The sequence below is a fragment of the Syngnathus typhle genome, linkage group LG3 (genome assembly GCF_033458585.1).
Source record: "Syngnathus typhle isolate RoL2023-S1 ecotype Sweden linkage group LG3, RoL_Styp_1.0, whole genome shotgun sequence".
NCBI classification, from domain to species: domain Eukaryota; kingdom Metazoa; phylum Chordata; class Actinopteri; order Syngnathiformes; family Syngnathidae; genus Syngnathus; species Syngnathus typhle.
The window spans coordinates 2,784,531-2,798,916 of NC_083740.1; the positions used below are offsets into that span (position 1 = coordinate 2,784,531).

The 14,386-nt window shown below is 46.0% G+C and overlaps 1 protein-coding gene across 5 annotated transcripts in view; it reads left to right on the forward strand.

Moving 5' to 3' along the window:
• bnc2 (basonuclin zinc finger protein 2) overlaps positions 1 to 14,185 on the forward strand; it is a 106,715-nt gene extending 92,530 nt beyond the window's left edge. For 4 of the 5 annotated variants that reach the window (XM_061274617.1, XM_061274618.1, XM_061274614.1 and 1 more), the window contains 2 exons: positions 3,959 to 6,336; positions 10,863 to 14,185. In XM_061274617.1, the coding sequence (XP_061130601.1) occupies positions 3,959 to 6,336; positions 10,863 to 11,640 (3,156 nt within the window). In that variant the 3' untranslated portion in view covers positions 11,641 to 14,185. Of the gene's footprint in view, positions 1 to 3,958; positions 6,337 to 9,867; positions 9,942 to 10,862 lie in introns of all 5 variants that reach the window. The other variant, XM_061274620.1, reaches the window with a different exon arrangement.
• Positions 14,186 to 14,386: the final 201 nt, after the last annotated feature.

Consider the following 14,386-nt stretch of genomic DNA (forward strand, 5'->3'; position numbering starts at 1 on the left):
AATCTACCCCTCCTTCTCTTCACAGTCTGCAACTGGACAATAAATCTTCCTTGAGTCGATTGGTGTGCCTTTAGCACCTTAACAACTAACACACAGCCATGAATTTTTAACCACAGCCATGAGTTAAATCAGGTTGAACGGAGAGGCCCGCCGCTCGGTGTCAGCGAGCATTGAAATCGCCCCGTGGCTTCTTTTCATCCAGTCCAGTAGCCTCGGACTCAGCGCCATGAAAACTACCGTCTTTTTGACAATTTCCTCATTTTTATACCAAGCGGAACGATCCGGCTCGGAAAAATGGAGAATAATTTCGTGAGTATGTTTGGTATCACAGAAAACGGGCATTGAAAACCTATCTTTGATAGGCGACAAAACTTTTCTCTTTGTGTAATGGAAGACATCTGGAAACCAATTTTTTGGCAGCAGTCGAACAAAAAGGACAAAGAGCACAATGTAGTTGCAGAGCAGCTTCCACTCAAGGTAGCCGCGGAGGTCAAAAGCTTCTGATGCGCGTGGCTTCAACCAGCTATTTAGCATGATCACACGGTGCAAATTTTAACCTCTCTGATTCTTACAAATGTCCTCCACCCACGTCTGGACACAGCGAGTGATTTCCCAGCGGTCCATCACAGAGGAAGAAGCAGAGCTTCTTGCTCGCCGCTCACCTCTGACCCGCAACGAGGGAACCAATGGGGGAACGCTTGGCGTCTTGGGAGCTCTTGGCCTCTGATGTGATGGCTCCAGGCAGTGAGCTTTGTGCGAAACCATCCCCCGTGGCAACTCGCTCGCCACTCGATCCACTCCATTATTCATACGGCCCCGAGACGGGGCGGGGAGAGAGCCGGACGGGAATATGGAAACAGGGAAGAGGCAAGGTTCAAGACCTTCTCAGATCACAAGGAACTTCTGCTTAACCTTCCTTGAAGTGACGAACACAGGGATAGAGCAATGTTTTTTTTTTTGTTTTTTTTAAGAAACTGGATCTGAGAGCAGGGCTGGAAATCGATGTGGGTTCCCTCGGGGCTGGATGGAGATCGCATCCAGTCCAAGGTGATTGGTGAATCAATGCGGTTCCCATGCTTCACTTTGCCATTGTGAGAACGCCGCGTCCCTAACGTGATCAGTCCAACCGCCCTCGTGGTGGAACTGTGCTGTCATCCCGAGTCCGCTGGCTCTTTAACATAATGAGATTCTTTGTATTCCTGCATGTACAATCGAGACTACCCAGACGACCGATGGAAACGTGTTCAGAATTCCAAGTATCTTTCTCGGGTTTCGTAGAAAACGTTACAGACCACAAGTCCCGCGTTCCAGAGCCAAGTCAAGAGTTGATCGCCATTGTACAGTTTGGACAAGAAAAACGGATATTCATTTCAACCAGGTCATTTGATTCTCGCCTGTCGAGCAGACGTCATCAGTTCGTACGACAAAACTTGCTTAGCCGTCGTGACCGAGCCTTGTGGTGTAACCTGACGAAGCCTCCTCAGATGACAACCGAAACGTCCTCTAAAACCAGACCAGTCCAGTTGCGATCGATCCGATCCCCCCAGAGTATGAATTCGACCTCAAATATAAACGCTACCAAAACATGTCAGATGTATTGAAAAATACAAATCGGAACAATCCGTGATCCGATACGACGATACCAATTCTTCTGGCAAAAGTCTCGGCGGTTAATGGCCGATCACAGAATCCGATGAGTAATTACTTCTGGCGTATGCGTATAATATTGTTAATCCCTTCACACTTGGCAACCTAACATCGCCGCACACCGAGGATCTTAACACAGCTCGACGCCCGCCGCCGCTAATTGCACGAGCGGCCTGATTTGTTTTAACTGACAGTTGCGCCTCGGTCCATGACAAGGCCATCATTTGCTCATCGTCGTCGTCAGCGATTTGCAAGGTGAACACGAGCAACCCCCCGCCACTAAACACCATTCAGGCCCCCAACCTCGTAACGAAGACAGCGGTGAATTAAGAATGCTCGGCAGACGTCGAGAAAGATTAATAAATACAGCCGTCGCTAGATTAATTCTAAGCGACATGGAGGCTGGCAGATAAAATAAACTAACAGCGGCGGGCCGTCTAGACGATAAAGCGGGGTGCCCCCCCGTTGTCGTCTTGGCCGTCGTAATTATTTGCTAATAGTCATTAACCTGGCAAACAGCGGTTTAGCCGCATTGTTCAATAGGACTCTGGGACGCGTAATGACAGACTAATATGTCATAGCGCTCGGGGACATGGGGGAGGGTCGGACGATTGATGAGATTTTACTGGTAGAGAGGTGGGGCATGCCTGGAAAGGGGAAGGAAAGGAAGAGGGCCACATTAAGCTAATTGGGAGATGAGTGCCTACTTGTAAAAAGTGCTTCTAATGGCAGTTTTGTTGCAAAGCCAAAGCAAGGAAGTGGACTTGACTGAGTGGCTTCAGGTCTGGATTTTTCCACAGTGGGGTCAGGACATATTTTGTTTTGTTTACCAACTGTGTCACAGCAATTAAGAACAAGTTTTTCGTATATAAAAAATGAAAAGGATGTAGCTTTAGAGTGAGTTTCTTGTTGAGTTTATCTAATAGCAACAAATGAAGTTGAAGATGATGTTGAAGTATTTTTTTTTAAATGTATTTCTTTTAATACTTGCAGATAGATGTTTATTATTTTAAGCAATGACATGCACACACAGGTCAGTGTTATTCGGTTCACTCTTCTAGTCAAGACATTTTATAATCATTATCTTCACTCTCGACTCCTCTTGCTTGAACTAAAACAAAACTAACTCTTGGATGAAAGAAAAAAAAAAAAGGGATTGAAAAGATAATGCTGCCTATTTATTTTGTTTCAATTAAATCCAATAGAAGCCCCTTATGCCCAGATGGCCATGCAGTTTGAAATAATAGTGGCTTGGTCTGGAATTTAAAGTCATACCTCGGGGCAAAAACCGGAGTGCACACAGAATGAAAGTGTAAAATGTTTTTTAATGTATATTTAACAACAAATCCCCTCGTGACTATTGATGTTTGGTCTCAGAAGAATCCGCTTCGCTCCAATATCTGAGGGCGTGAAATCAAACCCCTCACACTTATTTCTCAGGTTTTTTTTTTCTTCCTCAGTGTCTCTTTCGCTTTCTCTCTTTAAACATTTATCTTCTGTTTCTCCTTACAGGCCCCTTTGTGCTTTGTGATGTTGATTTTTTTTTTTTTTTCAGCTTTTGGTGCGCCGTGGTCGCCATTTATCTTTCATAGATGCCAGCAGCTAGGAACGCGGGAAATGTTTTCATATCAATGTGACTAATTGTCGTAAGCTTATGTTGATTCCCTTGATGTCGCTTGTGCCTGCTCTCAGAGGAAGCTTTGTGTGCACCATTTTTATCAGTCGGGTATTAGTTGTTAAACTGTTACAGGGCGCAGATAGGAACTTTACTCGCTATTGCTGAGGCTTGGCGGGCATTTTTTTTTTCTTCCTGCGCAATTTGTTTGACAATGAGAAAGCTTGATAATCTCCCAACCAGGGATGGGATCTTCAATTTAGAACATTATCCAAGTCCCACTGGAGAAATTCAAGCCTTTCCCAAGCATTTCAGAAGATAAATGCACCGTTTGGAAATGTCAAACATGAGCACATTTGTCAATTGGTATTTATGTCCCGTATTATAGCAAAGCTACTCTGAACTCCCTTAGACCTTTGGTTCGCACGGTTTTGATGATCCCAAGGTGCGGTGTTGTACGAAGGAAGTCGGACACGAGAGTTCACAACCTTGACAAAGGAGTTCAGCAACAAACTATGAGTGTACGAATCCAGGGTCATGTCGCCAACATGGGAACGGATTTTTTTGTAAAGCAAAGGAACCTTCAAAGACCAAGCAAAAAAGAAATGCCAAAAGCAGAAAAAGCTGCTAGTTTTTGTCACAACTGCCAATCAATAATTCTTCTTTTTTTTTTTTCCTTTCTGGTGTCTCTTCTAGGATGCTGCGGGCAAGGTGCTGGACCGCTGGACCATCATGTCCCGGGAAGAGGAGATCATCACCCTGCAGCAGTTTTTGCGCTTCGGTGAGACCAAATCCATCGTGGAGCTGATGGCCATTCAGGAGAAGGAAGGACAGGCAGTCACTGTTCCTTCCGCCAAGACCGACTCCGGGATTAGGACGTTCATTGAGAGCAACAACAGGACGCGCAGTCCGGGACTGCTTACGCATTTAGAGAACAGCAGCCCATCTAGCATTCACCACTTTGAGAATATCCCCAACAGCTTAGCCTTCCTTCTACCTTTCCAGTACATCAACCCCGTGTCCGCCCCTATGCTCGGCTTGCCCCCCAACGGGCTGCCGATGGAACAATCCGCTCTCCGGCTTCGGGAGCCTAGCTTGCCCAACCAAGTGGAACAGGTGGAGACAAGCGAGTCGGACATTTCCATGTCGCCCTTCCGTACCGGCCAGAGTCCGAGCCGCGGACCGCTCGGCACTATGAACAACATCGAACCCAAGACGGAGTCGAGCAACAGGGCGTCGCCCATCTCGCCGTCTCCGTCCCTGCAGCAGGCTCAACAGCAGCTGAGCCAGCAGCAACGGGAGCAGGGTCAGCAGCAGTCCCAAAACCAGTCTCAGCAACCCAGCACATTGAGCGACCACCAGGGTCACCACCACTTTGTCAAGGAAGAGCACTCCAAGTGCATCAGTCACACTCCGTTCTCCTCCAAATTGCACCGCATGCGCCGCATGGCCTCCACCCCTCGCAAAGGCCGCGTGTGCTGCAACTCTTGCGGCAAGACCTTCTACGACAAAGGCACACTTAAGATACACTACAATGCGGTGCACCTGAAGATCAAACACCGCTGTACGATCGAGGGTTGCAATATGGTCTTCAGCTCCCTGCGCAGCCGCAACCGTCACAGCGCCAACCCGAATCCCCGGCTGCACATGCCTATGCTGCGCAACAATCGCGACAAGGACCTCATCCGTGCCAACTCCAACTCTGGTACACCAGTCATCTCAAGTACCAAAAACGGTGGCTTCACACTTACCAGCCCTGGCAGGCCACCGCTGGGCTTCACCACTCCGCCAATAGATCCTATGCTTCAGTCCCCGCTGCAAAGCCCATTGGTGTTCCCCTCTCTTAAGTCTGTGCAGCCAGTTCAACCTGTGCCTCCGTTCTATCGTACGCTACTCTCCCAGGCGGACCTAGTGAGTCCACCGGTTTCACTGCAAACGAGCCCCATTTTGCCCACCACCACCAACAGCACCACACTGATGGACCAGCAACAGCAGATGCTGGCCGCGGCCGTGGCTTCGCACAATAACATCCACGCGTCCGAAATGGGAGCCACGTCTCACGGCGTCAACACGTCCGGTGGCAATCAGGAGGCCACGACGGGGCCCGCTGACCCCATGCCCAAGAAAAAGCCTCGTAAATCCAGCATGCCCGTGAAGATTGAGAAGGAAGTGATCGACGTGGGGGATGTCTACGAAGACAAAGACGAGGATGACGATGATCATATCAACCACAATCACCACCACCACCATTCCACGCCGCTCCTTTACAACACGCACATCAAAATGAACGGAAACTACAGCAACAACAACGGCGGCGGCACGGGGAACCACAGCGGTGATAGCGGCCAGCAATCCCCTTCCCAAGATGAGATGAGCCCCGGCATAACTTTGCGTGGCATGATGAGACAAAGCGAAGATGAATGCCGAGAGGGGGCTGGCAGCGATGGCAGGGGTGAGCTCCGAGGCTCCGGCGACCTACGCTGTATGGACAGCTACACCTCGGAGGACCAAGACCACGAAAGAGACTTTGAGAACGAGTCAGAAACCTCCGACTCCAAATTCTATTACCGGGACGACATGATGGATGTGGAGGAACAACAGAAACACTCGAAAAGCGACAAAGACCACAACGACGATGGCCGCGAAGAAGGCCATTTGAGGAAAGAAATTGAAGGCAAGGATCACCTTTCGCCATCCCTTCACCAGGACTCCATCAAGGTCAAGGAAGAACTCAATGACCCAACTTACGACATGTTCTGCATGAGCCAGTACGGCCTCTACAACGGAGGCATGGCGGCGGCGGCCGCTGCCGCCGCCAGCATGGCTGCCCTTCACGGGAGCTTCATCTCTTCGATGGGCTACGGCGCCAGCCCGCCCAAGTTCCCCACTTCCCAATCGCCTGACGGAGACCCGTGCTCCAGTCCGGACCCCAAGATCTGCTACGTGTGCAAGAAGAGCTTCAAAAGCTCCTACAGCATGAAACTGCACTACAAGAACGTCCACCTCAAAGAGATGCACGTGTGCACTGTGGCTGGCTGCAACGCCGCCTTCCCTTCCCGGCGGAGTCGAGACAGGTCAGTTCTTGATAATTACTTCCTTGTATCGTCACGAGTATGATCTTGAACAGTCTTTATCACGCAAAACTGTTGCATCAGAGCCGTAACAGAAGATCTGGCACCAAACCGCCTTCAGAATCTTTGCATTCTATAACCAGAAAGATTAATGCGTACTACGAAACAATCGTTGATTGAAACCCAAGATTTTGCCAGCCTCCGTTATGGCTCTGTTGCTTCCTCCAAAAATGAAATACTCGCATCCTGCCATTCAGTGACGTATCGTATCGACTGAATCGTGACCCACGAAAAGACGTTTTTCATTTCAAAAGTCTATTATATACACCTGCATATTATAGCGCTAGCTAGCTAGCTGCTAGTTAGTCTCAAATGTAAATAAATGAATAAATAAGCTCAATTCCGTGACATCTGCTCCCCGTCAAGTTCGGAAGAGGCAGATGTCAGCATGACTCACACACACACACACACACACACACACACACACACACACACACACACACATACACAGTAACACTCCAGCCTCCAGCTGCAGTTTTGTTTACCTGCCCTCTCTCCTCCCGCCTTGTCGCAGAGGTGAAGGCGCGTGCATTAGCATTGACAGCTGTTAGTCAAACCGCTGCATTTATTAGCACGTCAGGGGGAAGGTGAACAGAGACCCCCGGGCTTGTTAACACGTAGCGGTCCCCCGCCCCGCCGCAGATCATACAGTACGTCCACGGTAGCAGCACGGGGGAGCACGGCCGGGCCACATCGATGGTGTGTGGAACGCGCGGCGCATCGTTGTTGCCACAGGCGAGTGCGCACCCGTGAATGGAATACAAAGCAGTATCTTTGGGGGGGAATATAAGAGACTGACCTTTTGGGTGTTGACGTCAAGCTACTAGCATAGCTGCCATCGTCTTAGCAATTTAACACTTTGCTATGGTCTACGTTTTTTGGGGGGGACTTAGAGACATTAACATCGTCTACACAAAAATCAAGGCACTCTTTTTGGGCTCCGAAATAATTTTGTCATGTAAATGAATGGACACGAATTAAAAACATTATTTTTTTCCACTGTGTGCTCATACGACAAACTGTTTAAATCTACCAAGGAATAATTTATTAATAAATCTTTATACCTCTAAAATATGGCTTTACTGTTCTCAGTGGGGGATAAATTCCTGAGAGCATATGGGACATATTATTCAAAAGACTTTAACAAGATGAGGAATATGCGGGCTCTCGTCGTCTCCGTCCCTTGATAGCGCGCTAATGACATAATGCACGTTTGCGTGTAACGACGGCAATAAAACGCCAATGCGATGCGCTTGTTTTCATAAAACCCATTTAAGTCCAAAGAGATTAGGAAATGTTGACATAACAATGCCCGTTATTACTTGTAACGGAGATAAATCAGGTTCCATTCTTCTCGCCGCTAATTTTATTTACAGCCAATTGCGCGGCAATAACAGCTAATTGGCACTCGTTTCTGCCGGTTCGCCTCGGCAATGAATAGAAAAGGTCCACGGGCCTGCGTGTTAGTCTTGCCTTTTAAAATCTTGCAATATGGAAGTGTTAGGCTGCATCGTCATCTTGTTTTTAATGCAATGCGGTGTGAAACAAAGACGACTCTTGCGCTCGGATTACCGTATTTTTTTCCCGAATATTAGCCCCGTCCGGCGAGTTAAAAAGGATTCCTTATTTACCGCGGGGAGTTGGAAGAGGACGGCGTGTTATTAAGTGCAGCAAAGCGTCATCATTATTCGACCCATTAATGTAGACACCAGTTATTCATCTCATTTTAATTTTGCATATTTTTAGCCTTCGCTTAGGTACTTGAACTTGTTCTTTCCTCGCCGCATCGTTCCGGCGGGCCGGTCCCTCGTCGCGGCAACGGAGAGAGAGAGAGTGAAGGTTAATTATGTTGGAGAGCACACCCCGTCTTCGTCCCCCTCGTCCTCCCGCAAGTCCCCACACGGGATGCGAGGGGCCCTGTAAAGGCTCCTTCGCAGTCTGTTTGTTCTTCATCGCTCTCCCTTTTATGTTACTTATAGGGGGGGGGGACGATTTGAATCGGAAAATTTCTTTGAAGAAAATGCCAAATCTAGACGACTGAGTTCATTCATATTGCAAAAGGACAAGAAATCCGTTGCATCATAGAAATCCATTGAAATCCCAATGAATCGAAAGGAATGGAATTGTTCTTGAATCGTATTCCGCTTTATGTATCGAGTTACAAATCGTCTTATTGGGGAGATGCGCAACCTTATTATTCGTTTTATAATAGTTCTCATTAAATACAACTTGTGATGTATTGTGAGGATCTAAGAGAATGCACAAAGAGGTTGACATCATCCAGAGCGTTCTATTTCCAAGTCACACGCAAGACTTAAGTCGGAGCTCTTCATCATAGCTGGCACGGCGGGGAAAACCAGCAGAGGGAAACGATAAATATCATTAAAATCCACGTCCTCCCACTTGCGGCGAAACCTGAGAACAAAGCCCAAACGACAGCAAAGCGGCAAGTGTCGGACTCGACACTATCAAGATGAGCTTGAAAGATGATTAACGTCGAGGCGGGACAAGTGAAAATGTTCCTTCCTGCTTTCTTCGTTCTCTTCCTCCTCTGCATCGTCCAAAAACAAAAAAAAACGAGAAGATGACCGGGAGGAAGAGAGGCGAATTTGGAAGTGAGCTAATCAGAGCGATGGAGGGGGTGGGACATGTGGGCAGAAAGTCCAAATCTGATAAATGAGGAGATTAGTGCACTGTGCAGGTGGATTCTTATTTCTGAAAAAAATAAATATTTTTGGAAAATATCTGATTTTTTTTCCTGTAGCTCTGTGTGTGTGTGTAGTTGGAAAATTATTAATCCGTTTATTTTTAGTATCGGGGTCACATTTTGGGAAAGATGTGTTGCGTTACGAAAATGAAGTTGACTTTCCTTTTGAACATTTTTTTTAATTTTGAAAACTAAATGTATTACTTTTTCCTATCTAGAAAATATGTTGCCTTATGTTGATTAAGAAAAACATTGTATTTTCCATTTATTTATTTTCAAACAAAAACATTCTCGTAAAAATAGAGACCAGTGTGGCCCTGACACTTGTGTTGATATAATTTTGGTGATTTCCTTTCAACATAATATGGTGACGTTTTGAAAGGGGCTACTGCAGACTCACATTGAGCTTATTAGCAGTGAAGGTGTTGTTGTCTTTCAAAGCCCAAAATAGGGCCCGCCTACCCGAGCATCACGAACAGCATCGCCATCTTTAACATTTATAAAAATAAAATAAAATCCAGAGTTTGTGGCTTTTTCAACACCGACGTAGGATCCACAGTGGTGTCCCACTTGGTTCAAAAGAACACCCGATTCATTTTGGCGCTAAGCTAAAACACGATAGCGGCCGCTCATCCCTCTTTTTTCGATGCGCCATATTGCTCGGCACAGTTCCACACTCTCACGGCATGCTGACGATGCTCGAGTGGACGGGCTCGCGCTTGCCCGGAAAAGGGTCCCTCAAATGAATGTATTTCTACCTCTTGCAGGACAATGTCGGATAGGGAAGTAAATAATTAAAGGAAAGGGACCCTTTTTGACTGCACCAACCCTGCCACTGCTGGTAAGCTCGACTTATCCATTGTGACTCCATACAGTATGTGCCCATCTGTGTATTTTTTTTCTTTTTTTTTGGACTTTAATTTGTCACCTCCCTGCATGGAACTCCCTTACATGTAAAGGTGTCTCGGTTATGGTGGGCCTTGGCTTTCTGTCTGTTGCAGTTTTTGTATTGTGACAAGTGTATGCCCCCCCCTCCTTATAAAGCCTGGCAAACTATGAAGGCAAAGCAAAAGCATTGATTTTTTTTTTTCTTCAGGCATTTTGCACCCCTTGGCATGGCTTTTTGTATGCTAAAGAAAAAAAAAATCCCATCCCGGCATCATCATATCAAGCACGCTGTATTAAAAATAAAAAAAAATCTAAATGTTGAACTTAATTAAAGCCAGAGCCATGGCCTAGTGCTAATCCGCTATCCAGTTCCCCCTTGATTATCACATTACAGCGGCTCGAATCAATTGATAAACTCCCATTCAATATGCCGCGACTATTTAATTGAGTCACAGTCTATTGGATTTGAGCGCCGTGCAAGCTGCAGGCATGCTGACAGCAGTAAACACTGTCAGGATGCGCTCTTGTTCTCGCTCGCTCGCTCGCTCTGTCTGCGCTACGCTACGCTACGCTAAGAAGCGCTGCCTTCGTCCTTAGACATCGGAATGATGCTTTCATCTGTTATTTCCTAAGGCAGCGCTTCTCATTTATTTTTTTGCTACAGAAGAAAACATTTCCTGCACCCCTCCCTACTCTAGAATATTTGAATTGTATCCATTTTCCTGACAAGATCGCTACTGCCACCTACTGTAGTGGATGAGCAATTACGCTATTTTAGTATGGCGGGTTTAAAGCGGAGGACATTTGAGGAATTGAACTGCCCAACGTGGACGATTGATACTCATTGCGGTTTGTTTTTGTTTCTTCGCGTCAGGCACAGCTCCAACATTAACCTGCACCGCAAACTGCTGACCAAAGAGCTGGACGACATTGTCCTGGACCCCCAACTCACGCCACTGCCCAAGGACTTTGGAGCCGAGTTACTGGCCAAGATTTACGCCGGGCACCACCACCACATGGCTTTGGACCCCATGGGCGGGATGGCTTTCCGAGGCCTCGGCCCCGCCGCCCTGATGCGAGGCGAGCGTTCCCCCACGGGCAACGAGTACCCTCGGCACCCTCTCCATCAAGACCTAAAGAACAACCACCACCACCACCACCTCGGCGGCTTCCCCCGAGGAGGGCCGGACGACTACGTGGTCCTGGACCTGAGCACCGCGTCCATCGTCCAATCCGGCGGCAGCATCCACTCCTCGCACGAGTCGGACGAGGGCAGCGACGAAGGCATCCTATTGGACGACCTGGAGGAGGACGAGGAGGATGACGACGAGGGCAACAGCGAAGGGGAGGGCTGCCGTGGCGGCCGCCAGGACGAGAGCGGGGAAAAGAGCGGACTGGCGCGCTCGGAGTCCCCGTACCGCCTCTCGTCGGAGAACGGCGGCGGGGGCGGGATCGTGTGCAACATTTGCCAGAAAATGTACAGCAACAAGGGGACGCTGCGCGTGCACTACAAGACGGTGCACCTGCGCGAGATGCACAAATGCAAGGTGGCCGGCTGCAACATGGTCTTCAGCTCCGTACGCAGCCGCAACAGACACTCGCAGAACCCCAACCTGCACAAGAACATGCCCTTCGCTACACTCATAGGCTAAAATCCTCCTCCTCCTCCAGCGCCGCCCACCACCGAAAAAAAACAAACAACTTTCGGCGAGGACTTCCTGCTTCGTGATCGGAAAAAAAACTCGTTTTGTTCGTTGGAGTTTCATGAACCCGCCCCTCCCCTCCGGTTTTCTCTCCAAAGAATCTATCAAACCTCTTATTTGTGACCTTGCCTGCAGACAAGATAGTATTGAGGAAAAAAAAAAAACTTGTTGTATTTGTGTAATGATAGCTTTTAAATGAACCCCCTCTTGAAACGGAGGGACCAAGCATGACAGCTTCATTTGTAAATAACGTCCCCGAAAGAGGCTTTTTGGTGTAAAAGACTCGTGATGATTTTTTTTGGGGGGGGCTTCTCTTGCTTATGGTTTTATGTTACAGTCCAGTACAATACTTCCAGCTATAGGCAAGAAAGAGGTAGCATCCAAACTATCTTGAGTCATTTTATCACTATGGGCGGGAAAAAAAAAAATCAAAAAATCATGTGAATTACTTTGTTAGATATTCCAAGGTGGCCGGCATGCTCTTTGAGGCTCCTACACTGATATTCTGTTTTTTGATTTTTTTTTGTTTTCCCCTTACATGTTTATGAGCTTTATTAGTCTACGTTTCAGTTTTTTGCACTTTGCATCTATACAAGGGGGATGTGTAATATAAAATACAAGTGAGGACTTCTTTGCAATGGTGAGCGAAGCCATGTGTCGTTTGATGCGAAACTAACAAAGACGCCGGTCTTTTTTTTAATTTTTTTTTTTTTTGCACGTGGCCAAATGTAAAATAATACAAATGAGACGATTCCCGTACGATCAACTGGATTCTCAAACGAGAGCCGTCCTCACTCGATGGATTCGGAATAAAATTGTCCTTCCAATGGGACCAAACTAAAAAGCTCTTTTTTTATATCAACGTACTTAAAACCCCATTCGACTGATATGATGCACTTGAGTCTTAAAAATCATTTTACTGTGACATCGGTTGCAAATCTGTGAAAAATAACACACACATACATACACACACACACGTCTTATGGTACAATTGCATCCAGTGGTCCAAGTAGCCAAGGGAACGGGGTATTTATTGGTGGGTAGAGATGTGTTAATTAAGTCCAGTATTTTTTTCCTTTTTTTATTCGGGAAAAGAAAAAAAATCCTCCTTGGTTTTAAGTGTCTGAGCAACGTCATGTGCTACTATACAACAGTCTTTTTTTTTTGTCTTTCTTGACTTGGTGCTACACAAAGAAGGACGAAATATGCAGTGTTACGTATGTACAGTATTTACGAGGCCTCCGACCCATTTGTTTCGTAGTAAGTACACACCGCGAGTAATAAAATAATACCAAGTCCCCCAAAATGTTTAGAATTGCCTATATTTATCGAATATACCGCAAAGTATGATTCCAAAACTATTAGCATTTCAAAAACATGATTACCCTTGAAAGTCTTACATACTAAAAAAAATATTGCACCGGAATAGCATGTTGATATCGCTTTTGCAATTGTCAAGCAATAACAAGATGGTTTGTAAGCTTGAACATTTGAAAAGTAACTCAACTGAAACTTCAACTCTTGCCCAACATACAAGGATGTTACATCACAACATACAGTACACAGTATTTCCTTATCACTCGTTACTACTTTCCCATTTGCCGGGATTTGAGCACTCTCAATTGATATCATATATATCAAATCGGAAAAACCACTGAATTGAATTTTCCCACTTTAACTCATTCACTACCAATGACGGCTATAGACGTCAAATATCTATTTTAACTGGGCTGGCAGTGGAACGGGTTGGAATGGACCTGCTTGAGTCTTTAACATCATTTTCGGTCCGTTAAATCAATGTGTACTCAAATGAATCCTTTCTATTCAATTATTTTCATTTAGTCTGTAAATTCCACCCAGTTGAACGAGGAGGACTGTTCATTACTGTTGTCACGTCACTGAGCGAGTGCTTAAGTTCTTAATGTAGCTCACGCGAGATCAGATTGGTTTGTATAGATGCTTCGGGGTTTTTTTTTTTGTGATTTTTCTTTTAGGCCCGTCTGAATTTGAACTGGAACCTGTGAAAAGTCACCAGTCTTAAAAAACAATAATAAAAAATGTTGTAAATTCATATTGCTGATGTTTTGTGCCAATCATGCTTTAATGTTTTTAGGTAGTACACTTAAGGACCTGCGTATATGTCTTAAAAAGAGTCACAGCCGCGCGGCAATGCAAAGCGGGATGTATTTTGTGTGCTTTGCCGGGAAGAAAATGGTGATTTCAGAAAACTCGTCGACACTGCAAAAAGTTACCGAAAAATGTGTTTCCCTTTTGCAGAAAGTGGTCCTCAGTCATTCCAAAAATTTCAATTCTTATTTTTTGTTTGTTTCTGTATCATAACTGTCCATGTTTAGTTTGTTTGTTTGTTTTTGCATAAAATGCATAAGGGTTTTGGGATGTAAATGGAATTTTATTCATATTTTGTCCAAATACCTCTTGTAATTTGTATCAGAATTCTTGTACAATTTTTATATTAAAGATTTATCAGTCACTGGCATTTTGTCACTGGACCTCATTTGGCTTTTTGTATGTTGCTGCACAAAATGCACACCCACTGCCAGGTGTCAATCAAAGTGTGATATTTCAGCACCTTTTCTAGGGCCCTTTAATTACCTAAAGATAAAAGTCCTCGGGGAACAGGCTATCTTGACCAATTAGTGGACGATTAGATTAAAAGCGTTGGTAAAAGGCTAAG